This window comes from Haliotis rufescens, unplaced genomic scaffold (assembly GCF_023055435.1).
Source record: "Haliotis rufescens isolate VD_foot unplaced genomic scaffold, xgHalRufe1.0.p SCAF_13, whole genome shotgun sequence".
Taxonomy (NCBI): domain Eukaryota; kingdom Metazoa; phylum Mollusca; class Gastropoda; order Lepetellida; family Haliotidae; genus Haliotis; species Haliotis rufescens.
In genome coordinates this window covers 27,148,698-27,164,081 of record NW_025963813.1, presented here as the reverse complement: position 1 = coordinate 27,164,081, position 15,384 = coordinate 27,148,698, and the positions used below count along the sequence as shown (strand labels likewise).

Sequence of the window (15,384 nt, the reverse complement as noted above, 5' to 3'; positions counted from 1 at the left end):
CCATGACCCCATCCGTACGTCATCATGGAAATACCTCCGTTTTGGAATCTCAGTAGCCCCTTGGCTCTTCACCAGGGTCACAGCTTCCATCATCAGCTTCGTCCATCTACGTCCATGAAGTTTTCATGGGTATCTGGACGATTTCTTTGCTGCGGACCAAGACAAGGGCCACCTCTATCAGAATAGTATCTTCCTGATTCAGCTCATAACGTACCTCAGTTTTCTGATCCACCTGACCAAGTCAGACATGGTACAAGACATCATATACATTGGGGTCCAATTCCAACTCCACAGCCGGCGCTTATGCCCACCTGAAGATTGCTTTGTCAAGACTCACTCAATGATATACATGATCCCATCTCGACCCTCTCGTCACATTTGTTAGTAGATGTCTTTACTGGGAAGATTGTTACTGGTGGACTCACAGGGATCACGTGATGATGGGCATCCCCCCAGTTTTTCAGTCCCCGAAACTTCACCTGTTCACGGACGTCTCCTACTCAGGATGGGGAGCCCACATGGATGATCTCACTCTCCAGGGACTTTGGACATATTAGAACAGAATCTCTACACCAACTGCAGGGAAATGAAGGCGATATATTATGCTGGCAGATACTAGAAAGTCCTACTCTCTCATTCCTCAGTCCGTGGCTTACATACAGAAATAAGGCGGAAACAACTTATATAGTTGACAGTAAAGAGGACTTCTGTTGAAAATTTGAAATTTCAGTTATAGTGGGTTGCAGCCAAAATACAGGATTTATGACAATGATGTAATAGAGGTAGTATTATTAGAATTATTAACAATGATAACTATTGTTTTGACTATTGTTATAGACTCCGGATTCTGACTTGTGGCTAAAGTTGCAGACTGTATCATGTGTTGTCAATAACTATGGTGTCATATAATAACTCCTGTGTGTGTATGAATACAGGTTCTACCCCCACCATTATGCGCCATACATCAGTGACGTGAAAGGCTTCAGTAACATGAGGATTGAGTTCCAGCTGGGCAAAGCCTTCCTGCCCTTCCAACAACTCATGGCTGTGCTGCCAGCAGCCAGCAAAGACCTTCTGCCAGAGGCTTTCAGGGTGAGTAGCAGTGGTGCCCCCCATGGGGATTCCGGAGTAAAATTGGTCCTCAGTCATATATGCTTGTGCGGATCGGTAGTCAGGAACTTTGACATGGCTGCATGAATATTATCAAGAATGAATTCTGGACAGCACTGGAACTTTGGTTAAATACCAGCCCTCAAATCAAAGGAAGTATCACCAAACGACATCTTTTGCTTACCGTATTTTCTTGAGTATAGTGCGCACTTTTTTTTCGAAAAAACACAGCTGTGTAGAAGGGGGTGCGCATTATACACGAATTATGATTTTGGATGTTTTTTTCCCCCATGGAAAGACATTACCGTAAACACGAAACACCGGAAATACCATGTCAACAAATCCATACTGAAGTACGCACAATAATTATGTAATTACACTGTCTGGCTATAAAAAGTGTTCTTTGTATATCTTGACTTATGTTTGTAACTTATTTCATTGATTTTATTCAAAATTCCTTATAATATTGTTTTTATTAATTTCGGCGAAATCGTCTGTGAAGCGATCGGAAGATCGCACAACTCACCGTTATTAACAGCAACCACGGTCAGAATACCGCTATTGACGCCTTGAAACAAACTTTAGTTGACAGAGAATGGATACATATATCATAAATGACATACTTTGACTCGTTAAAAGTCATATTTGTTTTTGTTTGACGATTCTATGTCAACATGAAATTCTCGCAATCACGTGATCACGTGCGCGTGAGCCTTGACGGTGACTGGTCACACATGTTCCATGTTAAAAATAATACCCCGGAATAGCGATCAGCTGCTTCGCTTAGGGTTATTATTATTTTAAATATGTTTAGTAAAGGTTGCATATAATTAAGAAAATAATGGAATATATTATTCCTGATAAATAAAATAGTTTCAGATACAATTGTTGCCGATCCTTGCATTAAAAATCTTATAAAGTTATATCATTGGGTGTGTCTTGACCGAATCACCGGTCGATTCCAAGAAAACGTGTGTACAGCTGATTGCTGTTTCCAGCTTAGTTTACGAGAAAATACGCAAGGTAATCTTAATCCCTAAATATAAAACAATGCCTAGCAGAACAATAAATGCTATTTAAACGGTAAATAAACATGTCTGGTGATTTTTGTATCTCAAATTTCGAATTTGTACTGACGAAGTTTCTCAGCACCCGTTCGTTTGCCGGACTTTGCTGAAAGGGTACGGTGGAAAAAATTTCTGCGCATAATATTCAAATTTCTTTTTTTCCAAAATATTGAACCCGCTAGAGGGGGGTGCGCATTATACATGGGTGCGCACTATACTCAAGAAAATACGGTAGTTACTTATCCAGAAGTAATGACCCATTAAATCTTGTAATTATTCTTTCCAAAAACATTATGTTCTCATGTAAAGACACAAATAGAGAATGTCACCCGAGTGTCTTTTGATAGCTAATATATCAACATGAGTTGATAAAAGTGGAACATTCCGAGGTTTGCCGAGGAATTTTTCCACTTTTATCAATGAGTGTTGATATATTTGATATCAAAAGACACTCGGGTGACATTTTATTTATCATCCAACATCATTCTTCCAACTTTTTCAGTTTGTAGACAGTAATTAGCAGTGCCTTTAGAATAAAAAGTACTGCTGACAGCTTCAGTAGCAGAGCCATTAGTGATGTCATTTGATTATGACGTCATGGTAACCAATGCAATTTCATTGCAGCGATATCAACAATGTAGAAATCGCTTGATCTAATCCAAGCGATATCTCCTGTGGGATCCAGTTTTGGATGATAAAGCATATTCCATCGTTCCAGATCTTCCAGAATGAATGGAAGCAGTATTACTTCATCTCCAAATGTACAGCACTTATGACTGGGAATTTAGACAGATGCTATAAATATTGGTCATCCTGCCGTACACTTTTTTTTTAACATCAAAGTCACTGATTCTCTGCTAGACGATATGAAATGCAACAAAGAAAAAAAGAAAAAATAAGAATGAATCCGCTCATTCAACGGCCTCTAATATTAACGTTATTTGACTAACATTGGCCTTGCGTGTTCACAGGGCCTGATGACCATGGATACATCCCCCATCATTGACTTCTACCCTGTCAACTTCAAGACAGACCTCAACGGCAAGCAGCAGGACTGGGAAGCTGTGGTTCTTATTCCCTTTATTGAAGAGGTGAGAGTCAGAGTCCCACACTATAGTGGTTTGTCTATTTTACAAAAGCCAAGTAGAGGTTGTGTTTTATCATTCTTAACAAGATTGTTGCACACAGAATATACCAATGGTTTATCTTTATTGGAAGACAAACTGGCCACTGTGATTGTTTTTTATGTTTAAAATTGATGATGAACAGGCAATTAATTTGTTTTTAGTTGGTTTACAAGATTTCGTCCTTACAATGTTGGTAGTTGAAAAAAAAATCCAAAATCATCTTGAATGTGGCAATTTTCAAGCCTGAACGAGCATGCAGCTTGTTGGTCTACATTGTTTCAAACTTTGCGGTAAACACTTCTCAATGTATTTCATATTTCACATTGAATCCTCTTTTCTTTGCAAACTAATTCATGTTAATTTATTTTCGCTTATATTCTGTTTTAGTACCATTAGTGTCAGTGGTATTATTAGTTTTCATTTTGGCAGATCTGTTTACCCTAAATTAGGTAATCGCCTCACAATATCAACCTTTTATGCATGTTATACTTGATTCAGTTTGTCCTCAAGAGTAAGAAGTCAGGCTAATTTATGTTTTGCTTTCCAACTTCAGGAGCGGTTGTTGGAAGCCATGCAGCCGAAGTATGACACAATGACAAAAGCAGAGACAGCGAGAAACAAACATGGTCCCAGTACAGTGTTCGTGTATGATGAGGAACGACAAGAGCCATACTTGTCTCGTCTGCCAGGCATCTTCCCTGACATTACTGTCAACCATGCTAGGTATGGAACCATTGTCAATACTTGTCGTGTATGATGAGGAACGACAAGAGCCATACTTGTGTTGTCTGCCAGGCTTCTTCCCTGACATTACTGTCAACCATGCTAGGTATGGAACCATTGTCAATACTTGTTGTGTATGATGAGGAACGACAAGAGCCATACTTGTCTCGTCTGCCAGGCTTCTTCCCTGACATTACTGTCAACCATGCTAGGTATGGAACCATTGTCAATACTTGTCGTGTATGATGAGGAACGACAAGAGCCATACTTGTCTCGTCTGCCAGGCATCTTCCCTGACATTACTGTCAACCATGCTAGGTATGGAACCATTGTCAATACTTGTTGTGTATGATGAGGAACGACAAGAGCCATACTTGTCTCGTCTCCCAGGCATATTCCCTGACATTACTGTCAACCATGCTAGGTATGGAACCATTGTCAATACTTGTTGTGTATGATGAGGAACGACAAGAGCCATACTTGTCTCATCTCCCAGGCATATTCCCTGACATTACTGTCAACCATGCTAGGTATGGAACCATTGTCAATACTTGTTGTGTATGATGAGGAACGACAAGAACCATACTTGTCTCGTCTCCCAGGCATATTTACCAAAGTAGTAAACGTCTGAAACATGCATCTTTTGGGGCTTTCATAGGCGACTATGCTTGTCGTAAGAGGCGACTAATGGGATCGGGTGGTCAGGCTCGCTGACTTGGTTGAAGCACGTCATCGATCCCAATTGCGTGGATCGATGCTCATGATATCAATCACTGGATTGTCTGGTCCAGACTCGATTATTTACAGACCGCCGTCATATAGCTGGAATACTGCTGAGTGCGGCGTAAAACAACAAACGAACCAACCAACCTTTGGGGCTTTCCTCTCGCATTCAGCTTTGATATTTTGGAAATATTGTTAAAAGTGGTGTTAAGCCCTACTCATTCACTTGTTGCTTTGGCCATTGTTGATGATTGAGTAGCCGAGACAACTCTAGCTTGTCTTACCGAAGAACCAGGTTCGATTTCCCACATGGGTTCTGTGTGAGAAGCCCATTTGTGGTTTCACCCTACTGTGATATCGCTGGAATATTTCTAAGAAGCAGCGAAAACATTGCTCATGTTTGATACAGATCGTTGTTCATGCCATCAGTATAGGGTTTGTTCAACCCATACCATGGAGAAATAATTTGTAACAAAATTCCAAGAATATCCTGATATCAATTTGCCTCTGTGAATAGTTCAATCCCTTTAGAAGGGTTAAGACTGGCATGGTTGTGTTGACAGACAGGAGGAGATTCCACTAGAATTATACCGAGTTGATGGTAACAAGTTGAAAAAGGGGTTGCTGCCTGAGGTGCGACTAGATGTGTACTTTCCAGGATTCCCGACACTCTTCCACATCAAACACTCGGTGAGTAAACTACTCTTTCCCGCATCAAACACTCGGTGAGTAAACTACTCTTTCCCGCATCAAACACTCGGTGAGTAAACTACTCTTTCCCGCATCAAACACTCGGTGAGTAAACTACTCTTTCCCGCATCAAACACTTGGTGAGTAAACTACTCTTTCCCGCATCAAACGCTCGGTGAGTAAACTACTCTTTCCCGCATCAAACACTCGGTGAGTAAACTACTCTTTCTGCATCAAACACTTAGTGAGTAAACTTCACTCTCCCGCATCAAATACTCGGTGAATAAACTACACTCTCCCGCATCAAATACTGTGAGTAAAGTACACTTTCACATCAAACACTCCGCTGCGGTCTCGTTTTGTGAATTGCAACCCATATCTTGCCTTTTCCTTACAAAAATGTCAATGGGTAATACAATGAAACCTTGTTAGTCTGTACCCCATTATTCTGGTAACCATGACGATTACTGTAGGGAACAGCCACATGTAGCTTACTGGAATCTACTACTCACCATTGATCCATTAAACCAGAAATGTATTTATCTTGATGTAATGCTCATAGTTTCATATAGTTTGATGCGTTGGTTGGTGTTTCTAGGCGGAACTGAAGAAGGAGGGAGTAAAGGTGTTTCAGATGAACAGTCGTGGAGAAAACATGATCCTCAGCATCACACACAGAGAGGCGGATCTTAACCTGGTGAGTGATGGCAGGAGTGGACAGTGTTGGCTGCCATGTGTGCAGTGAGTGAGTGAGTGAATGTTATCCATGAATGGAAGGAGTGTGTGAGTGTATTTCAACTATATGGAAACAGCCTGTAAATAATCAAGTCTTCCCCAGGCTGATCTTAACCTGGTGAGTGATGGCAGGAGTCCGCAGTGTTGGCTGCCATGTGTGCAGTGAGTGAGTGAGTGAGTGAATGTATTCCATGAATGGAAGGAGTGTGTGAGTGTATTTCAACTATATGGAAACAGCCTGTAAATAATCAAGTCTTCCCCAGGCTGATCTTAACCTGGTGAGTGATGGCAGGAGTCCGCAGTGTTAGCTGCCATGTGTGCAGTGAGTGAGTGAGTGAATGAGTGAATGTATTCCATGAATGGAAGGAGTGTGTGAGTGTATTTCAACTACATGTATATCGAAACAGCCTGTAAATAATCAAGTCTTCCCCAGGCTGATCTTAACCTGGTGAGTGATGGCAGGAGTCGATTGTGTTGGCTGCCATGTGTGCAGTGAGTGAGTGAGTGAGTGAGTGAATGTTATCCATGAATGGAAGGAGTGTGTGAGTGTATTTCAACTATATCGAAACAGCCTGTAAATAATCAAGTCTTCCCCAGGCTGATCTTAACCTGGTGAGTGATGGCAGGAGTCGACAGTGTTGGCCGCCATGCATGGCCATTGTGTTCATCCATTACACCCAATAGGTCAGATTGGTACCCAGTATCCCATGCTTGTCGGAAGAAGCTAAGAAAACTATGAATGGAATCAGGTGGTCAGACTGTGTGACTGAATGTGTTTCATCATGCTTTCATCTGATTGCTTGAATTGTTGGTCATGCTTTTTATCAGATTTGGGGGCACGGGTGGCCAGGTCGTCAAAGTTGGTCCCTTGGGTGCGCCCAAAACCTTTGATCCGCTCCCGGTTTGCCGATTATGTTTCTAGGTTTATCAGCACCATACCCATGCTCGTGTGTTTCACCAAAGTGATGGACGTCTGAGACCTGCATCACTTCGGGCTTTCCTCACACAGCAGATGACACACCATGATATAAATGGAATACTGTTAAAAGCGGCATTAACCCAATTCACTTACTTTTATCAGATTTATCTGGTCCACACTGGATTATTTACAGCCAGTGTGTCTGGTGTCCCCCACCGTGATATTGCTGGAATATTGCTAAAAGCGGCGTAAAAACTGTACTCACTCATTACAGCAAGTGTGCTAAACCCAGAATGCTGCTGACTGTGGCGTTAATCAACATTCATTTCCTCCCTCACCCTCAATAACAGTATCAGCTTGATAGTCAGTATTGCTTTGAAATAATTATGATCCCTGGTGTGTCTGCAGCCTACCCCTACCTTTGTTTTCCCCTTTAATTATCTGGGACCTGCATCATTTTGGTTTGATCTAAGTGAAAAACTGTCCAAAGCATTTGCTCTCTCACTCAGCCACCCACTCAAAAACATGGTGTAAGATGTAAAACAGGAAATAAATTGACTGATATTATTCATATTGATCCGCCTCCGTGGTCTAGTGGTAGAGCGTCCACCCAAAGAGTGGAAGGTCTGGGCTTTGATACCCGAACCTGTCATACCAAAAGACATTAAAAGATTGTACCCTGCCTGGCGCTCAGCATTAAGGGAATAAAACAAGGACTGGTTGGCTCAGATTCAGTATACTGTCTGAGTTGGGTATTCATGTTAATCTGCGGCATGGTATCTCAGTGGGCTAGCACTATAAAATCGGCGTCAGTCCGGACTAGCATAAGCAGCCACACACACACACTTGCATGCACATCGTTATATAAGTGCAATAATCTTGAACGCAACGTTAAACCCTGTTAAACCTCACCTATTATTCATATTGTTTTATACATGCCTGTCTTGATTAAACATTTAAGAAAAATGTCTTATTGTACTGACTTACTTTACCGCCTTGTTGATGCTTCGCGTCAAAGTTTGTCTTGTTGCTTTTGTAGCCAATTGAGGAGGCAGCACACAAATACCTGGGTAACAGTGTCTACGTGGGCTGGCCGCACCTGCATGAGGCCAAGGTCCTTGAGGTGTCTGATGGGGAGACCAGGTGAGTTTTAGATAAGCATGACGCCTGCTCCAGCTGAGATCGATAGGCCAAACAGCAGTAAATATGGAGATTAAGACATCAGTAAAACTCACTTTCACATTAAGTTAACTTTCTATTGTAATAATCCTTAACAGGCCTAAGTAAGTATGTTTCAGTATAATCATGATAACTGTGTATTAGGCCATCCCCCCTAAATTGACCCTTGAAATCACTGCCGAAATGATATGCCATGGAGCAACAAGAGACCAAATATCTATATAATTCTCACAAAACATCAATTGAAAGATATGGCTAAAGACTTTATAATAAAGCTTGTAATGACAGTTTTCCAATTTATTTACAAGCATTGTATATACAGGAAACTAATTGTCTTTTAAACTATTAAATGATAGATTATCAGTTTGTGTGCTGTGTGCTGGTGTGTCTGCAAAATACTTCCTAGAATAATGGTTTAAACTTTGTCAGACCTTTTCTATCCTTTTGCTTTTGATCTTTAAAACGCCCTTAACGATTTGTTATTTTACATCGAGGTTTATGTAATAGAGTTCTCTGTAAGAGCAAAATCTAATGCAAATGAAATTGGTGTATTATTTCAGTTACAAGTTGTTAGAGCGTAAGGGAGAGAAGGGAAAGAAGTCAACGTACGAGAAAATTTGTCGTGATCTCCAGAAAGATGAGTCAGCTGTTTGGAGATCGGAATCATCATCCATCAAGGAGAGGTGAGTTCACACCATGTTTGGGAATAAACAGGTCACACCTTCTATATCCTCTTGTAAGAGGAACTTTCATTGTCAGTAATTTATATTTAGTCAATTAATTTATTTATGTTATCCTTGTTGAAATCTCCCTATGTCTCTATTTCAGGTACCATGATCGCCTAGGTGTAAACATTGGGCGTACCAACATCTTGCTGCATGCCCTGCCCATGACAGGCCGCAGGTGAGTCATGTGGTCATTTTCATAATTTTAGAAAATATTGTTAGGACGTATCTCATTACCAAGTGAAAAATGTCTTGAAGACTCTTTGGACAACAATCAGTGAGTGTCCTAGATAAGGAACCGATTTGAAACTCTGGGCTTGACATAAAAACTCACGAAGTTACATCGTGTTTCTCATGCACTGACAGCATTCCCTCCCAGGTGATTAGAAATATATGTTATGGTATGTTATGAGTATGTTAGGCATCCTTGCTTCCATATATGATGACAGTAGATGATAAAAGTATGATTAACAGAGATATTGACATTGTTATTGTGATGTTCTTTTTGGAAAACCACCCAACATGTTGCCACCAGATTTTACAGTGAGATGACAGCCAAAATTTTCAGGATTTATGGCTATGATGTAACAGAGGTAGCATATTCACAAGAATTATTGAAATTGTTATTATGATGTTCTTTCCATGTTTACTCTTCTGTTGTTTTGCCAAGGTATGTGTGTGGGTCCCATGGGAAGATAACTCTGGAGAAACAGTTCTGTGTCCGTGCTGTCCCGTATGCTCTGCAGGCGACTGTCAAGGTATGTCATGTTCCCTGTGCAAGTCTTCAGAAGTCAAGTCAGTCCTGTTAAATCACTAAATCATTAAAACACATGTACTAAATCCTACATGCATCAGGCTGATGTACAGGGTTTATTTTGTGAATATGATGTTTATCTCACAGCAGAAATCACTTCGGATCTTGATATCCAAAATATGTTTGCATGAAAATTAGAAATATGCTACGGTAGCTTTCTTGACATTCAGAATTGCCACCATGGTGTAGTGGATAGAGTGTCTGCCCAGAGAGCAAAAGGTCTTCGGTTTGATACCAGGCCATGTTGTACCAAAAGATGTTAAGATGGTTCTTGTTGTTACCTTGCCTGGTGCTCGGCATTAAGGAGATATCATGTTGGGTTTCCATGTTAAACTGCAGCTTGGTATTTGAGTGGGCTAGCATTATAAAATTATTATTAAACCCTTTTTCACCTCACCTTAGCTCACCTAACGGCGACTATGCTTGTTGTCAGGCTTACTGACTTTGTTGATGCATGTCATCGATCCCAATTGCGTGGATCGATGTTCATGATGTCAATCACTGGATTGTCTGGTCCAGACTCGACTATTTACCGGACGCCGTCATATAGCTGGAAATATTGCTGCGTGCTGCGTTAAACAACAAACAAACATCAGAAAATCTAATATTCCAATTACTCATCATGAATAGAGACTTCTTGTGTACACATTTTGGGCCAGACATTTCTTGTCATAGAAAACATGGTATTTTCACAAGGATCTAGTTATTCCCTAACCTAACCAAGGATGATTGTTCACATGCCTGGCAACTGATTCATGTTGTTGGACTTGGTTGATCAGGGAGATGTGTTCCTGTAAATTCTTCAGGAGCCCCATGGTAATTCCAAGGTAAAATTGGTCCCAGGTAATCTATGCTTGTCATAAGGGGCGACTAAAATGATCACGCTCTGTCATTATACCTGATTGTATGGATCACATGCTTTTGGTTACTGGATTGCAAGACACAAATGGATTATTATATTTACAGGCCACAATGATGTGGCTGGAATAGTGCTTGCTACAATGTTAGACCCCACCCACTAACTCACTCCACACATGGCTGTCAACACAGTAGACTCCAGCCAGACAAGAACTCCAGGTTAAGATCATCCTCTCTACAACTGTTCATCTGAATAACCTTTACCAGTGTTTGAAATACCTGCCTGCCCGACCGTCCGAGACGGGTTGATTTCAACTCGGGCTGCCAGATTTTCAAATCCCCCTGCCCGACGGTCGGGTTATATTTCATATGTGAAAATATTCTAAATATTTCCTGATGATAAGCATTAATTCACATGTAAAGATGAATGATAAAATGTAACCCAAAAGAAACCCCGTTAGCTTATCCTGAGAAACATATGATTATAGTGGGCAGGCAGGTTTTGGTCAGGGCTGGCAAGTATTTCAGCTAGCCAGTCCTGTGGTCTGGCTGAAATTTTTGGGAGTTTCATACCCTGCCTTTACTCCATCCTTCTTCTCCCAAACACAATATATCAAACTATCAAACTATTTGCTTCAGGACATTGCCATCCACGATCCCGACTTCCAGCAGTTCCGCTCCCTGGAGGAGTTGTTTTCCACCGAGACGTCAGTGTTCATGATTGGTCAGCCACACTACGGCTGCCAGGGAGAGGTAGGAAGTCAAGTATTTATTAACTCCTTGTAAATTGCTCAATCCTTTCCTCAGGGACTAAGAACTACTCTTGTTTGGTCAGAACTGTTTCAGGAAGAATCAGCCATACTAAGGTTAATGAAGAGAATATATGGATGTCAACTTCCTCATGATGAGAAACACAACGTTTCGGAGTATATGCTTACTCCTTCCTCAGGTGAAAATGAAAGAGTAAGCATATACTCCGAAATGTTGTGTTCCTCATCATGAGGAGTTGACATCCATATATTCTCTTCCTTATGTGAATCACTTCTAAATGCCTTTCAAAGACCCGCATACTAAGGTTGTCATGTTGTTTCATAAACATGAATAATTAATAAAACCTTCTTCTAAAAGGGGGGCACGGGTGGCCCAGTCGTCTAAGGCGCCGCGATTCGCTGTGCAGAGTTGTTTCCCTTGGGCACGCCAGAAACCTATGATTGTGGGTTCGAATCCCGGTTCTCCCTGATTATGTTTCTAGGTTTGTCAGCACCATACCCGTGCTCGTGGGTTTCACCGAAGTGGTAAACGTCTGAGACCTGCATCACTTCGGGCTTTCCTCCCACATTAAGCTGACATGCCGCGATATAACTGGAATATTGTTAAAAGCGGCGTTAAACCCAACTCACTCACTCACTCACTCACTCACTCACTCACTCACTCACTCACTCACTCACTCACTCACTCACTCACTCACTCACTCACTCACTCACTCACTCACTCACTCACTCACTCACTCACTCACTCACTCACTCACTCACTCACTCACTCACTCACTCACTCACTCACTCACTCACTCACTCACTCACTCACTCACTCACTCACTCACTCACTCACTCACTCACTCACTCACTCACTCACTCACTCACTCACTCACTCACTCACTCACTCACTCACTCACTCACTCACTCACTCACTCACTCACTCACTCACTCACTCACTCACTCACTCACTCACTCACTCACTCACTCACTCACTCACTCACTCACTCACTCACTCACTCACTCACTCACTCACTCACTCACTCACTCACTCACTCACTCACTCACTCACTCACTCACTCACTCACTCACTCACTCACTCACTCACTCACTCACTCACTCTTCTAAAAGACTTGAGGGGCCAGAGTTGTGAAACTTGGTGGGTGAGATGGTCACCAAGTGTAGTACCAGGTTTGTCCTGGACACACTGACTGGAATATGACTGCCAGTGGCCATATTGGAAAATATGAAAATTCTTGGAAAGTCTGAGAAACTACTGAACCAATAAGGCTGAAACCTCAGGTGTTTGTTCCCACCTATAATGACATCTGAATTTGTTAAGGAGGTTTAAATCAGATTTGGCAAACCTATTTATGGCTACTGCTCAGCCCTCTCTGCTCAAAATGTTTAGTAATGCTCCACAAGATTCTCTCAAAGTGCAGTTTTCACTCTGTAAACGTCTTCTCTGAAATTGACAAGAGAAGCTGAACTTTGGCACTTAAAGTTCTCCTTAGGATGAGATCCGACTTTGTTCAAATCATTAGGATTTCACTGTGTTTTGTGTGAAAGAATTGGAACAAATTGTCTGTCTTTAGAAACATTATTCTCTTTAGAAGTTTATGAGACTCGATATTGAAACTTTGTGTGAAGTTTATTTAACAACGTTCTACAATAGTATATTCATTCTTGCAGATTTGAGTTTGTTACTTGTTTCATAATATACTGAACAACAAAAGTTCCTGTGACATTGAATAAGATTTAATGCAAAGTTATGTTTTTTACCAAATCTGAAACAATTTCGGTTTGCAACAGATAAATGACTCCTGTAAGTGTTCAAATGGTTTAATTTGCCATACTGACTTCAGAAAATGCGTGATTTCATTAAAAAAAACCATAAACATGCCAAAATGTCAATTTACAAATCAATAGCGTGTGTGTCCATCTCTGGTTGCGATGCAAGCAACACATCTTAGTCTCATGGAATGGACCAGGCGTACAAAGTCCTGTGGGATATCTGTCCATATCTGCTGGAGCATGTTTCGAAGTTCCTGGAGTGTCTGTGGAACACTTGGTTGACGTCGAAGGCGCCGATCCATCTCATCCCACATGTGCTCGATTGATGAGAGACATTCACGTTGTTTTGTTGAAGAGAATCATGAACAAGTCGAGCAATATGAGGCCGGGCGTTGTCATGTTGAAAAGTAATGCCTGGGCCATGACGACGCAAAAACGGTAGAACAACAGAGCTGATGATCTCGTCGCGGTAGCGCTGTCCATTGAGATTTCCCTCTACCACTATCAAACGGGTCCTCTGTCTTGCTGTAATTCCACCCTATACCATAACGCTGCCGCCCTCAAACCGATCTTCTTCCATGACACAATGATTGACGTAACGTTCACCTCGACGTCGGTACACTCGAATCCGTCCATCGCTGTAGCTGAGGTGAAAAAGAGACTCGTCGGTGAATAGAACTTGTCCCCACTGCATGGCTGTCCAGAGTAGACGCTGTCTGCACCACTGTAGACACGCTTGACGGTGGTTTTCTGTCAAAATGGCACGTCTGGCGGGTCTTCTGGCGACAATCCCTGTACATCTGAGGCGCCGACGTACAGTTTGTGAAGATATTCGTCGAAGGCCAGGGATGCTTCTTGCAGTCACTGTTGCTGGCTGGAATCGATTCGTAGGTGTGTTGTTCAAATCCAGTTGTCTTGTCGATTATTGGTTACGTGTGGCCTGCCATTCCGAGGATGGTCTCTGACTGCATTTGTCTGTTGCCGACGTTGCCATAAACACCAGATAGTGTTTCTGTGGACGTTAAATTGTCTTGCAAGATCACAAGCATACCAATGATGACAGGCGTGGCATTTTGTAATGTTGAATAATTGTGTTATTTTGTTGTTTTTCTGAGTGGTTGTTGTCAGCACGATGCTAAACAATGGAATCCCGTTAATGCACATGTTTTTATACCCATTCTTGGGTAGTGAAATGCATTGGGCTTGCATAAAAGTCAACTTTTACATGAAATGCATGCTTTTCTGTAGCAGTTGAGTTTTTGTGACTTGATTCCATACATGTACTAACATATTGAAAACCAAACTTTACTTGTTTGAAAAATACACTAAAATATTGGTGTCACAGGAACTTTGGTTGTTGAGTATACTTAATACTTTTGTCCTGAGTTTATGCAAAAAACATCTGAACAGCAATTCTGACAGCTACTGATTTTGAGTGTCTGTTTTTGTTGACATTTTACTACATATTCTGATGAGCTACAGTGCCATGGCTATTTTTGATAATCATACACAAACACAGTTTGTGAAAAAGAAAGTACAAATTGAAAGTTTAACATTGTATGTTTTCAATGTTACGCTGTGTTACCTGTAGATTTGCCTCACAGGTGATGCAACTGTCAGATCAGTGGCATGTATTCTGGGTTGGAAACTTCTGACTGACAAATTATAATGAAGTATTTTCCAAACTCATGGTAAATAATGATTGACACATTACATGTTCTGTGTTCAGGTGGTAGACGTGGAAGATGGTAGAGTTAGGGTTAACTTCACTGTTCCGGTTGAGCCAGACATGACGAATGTCATGAGGATGCAGGAGGTCAGTACAATAATTGTCATGCTGAATTCAACACACATCATCCACATACAGATTATGACGACAGTCGAACCAGTTTCCATTTCCACCCAAAATCAGGACCATGGTGTACATGCTGGGACTGTTATTGTAATATTAAAAACTGTGAAAAATCATGGGCATCACACCATTTTGACTAACACATGAACATTGCACCAGATTGTCACACCATGGTGCTTGACAAAAACAACAAAATGCTTCAAAGGGGCATAACTCCCCATTAATGATACACATACCACTAAAAAGAAGCTGCATGCCTGCAGTAACATAGAGACTGTCATATACAGACATGGGCATGTGTTAGGGCAACTATTGT

The 15,384-nt window shown here is 41.4% G+C and overlaps 1 protein-coding gene across 4 annotated transcripts in view; it reads left to right on the top strand.

Annotated features, from left to right (window-relative positions):
* The window catches only part of LOC124152504 (5'-3' exoribonuclease 1-like), an 88,706-nt gene that overhangs the window by 30,285 nt on the left and 43,037 nt on the right, over positions 1-15,384 (top strand). For all 4 annotated transcript variants that reach the window (XM_048394366.1, XM_048394367.1, XM_048394365.1 and 1 more), the window contains exons 15-25: positions 936-1,092; positions 3,149-3,268; positions 3,858-4,027; positions 5,314-5,440; positions 6,039-6,137; positions 8,134-8,237; positions 8,834-8,956; positions 9,102-9,176; positions 9,669-9,756; positions 11,310-11,423; positions 14,946-15,032. In XM_048394366.1, the coding sequence (XP_048250323.1) occupies positions 936-1,092; positions 3,149-3,268; positions 3,858-4,027; positions 5,314-5,440; positions 6,039-6,137; positions 8,134-8,237; positions 8,834-8,956; positions 9,102-9,176; positions 9,669-9,756; positions 11,310-11,423; positions 14,946-15,032 (1,264 nt within the window). The remainder of the gene's footprint in view (positions 1-935; positions 1,093-3,148; positions 3,269-3,857; positions 4,028-5,313; positions 5,441-6,038; positions 6,138-8,133; positions 8,238-8,833; positions 8,957-9,101; positions 9,177-9,668; positions 9,757-11,309; positions 11,424-14,945; positions 15,033-15,384) is intronic.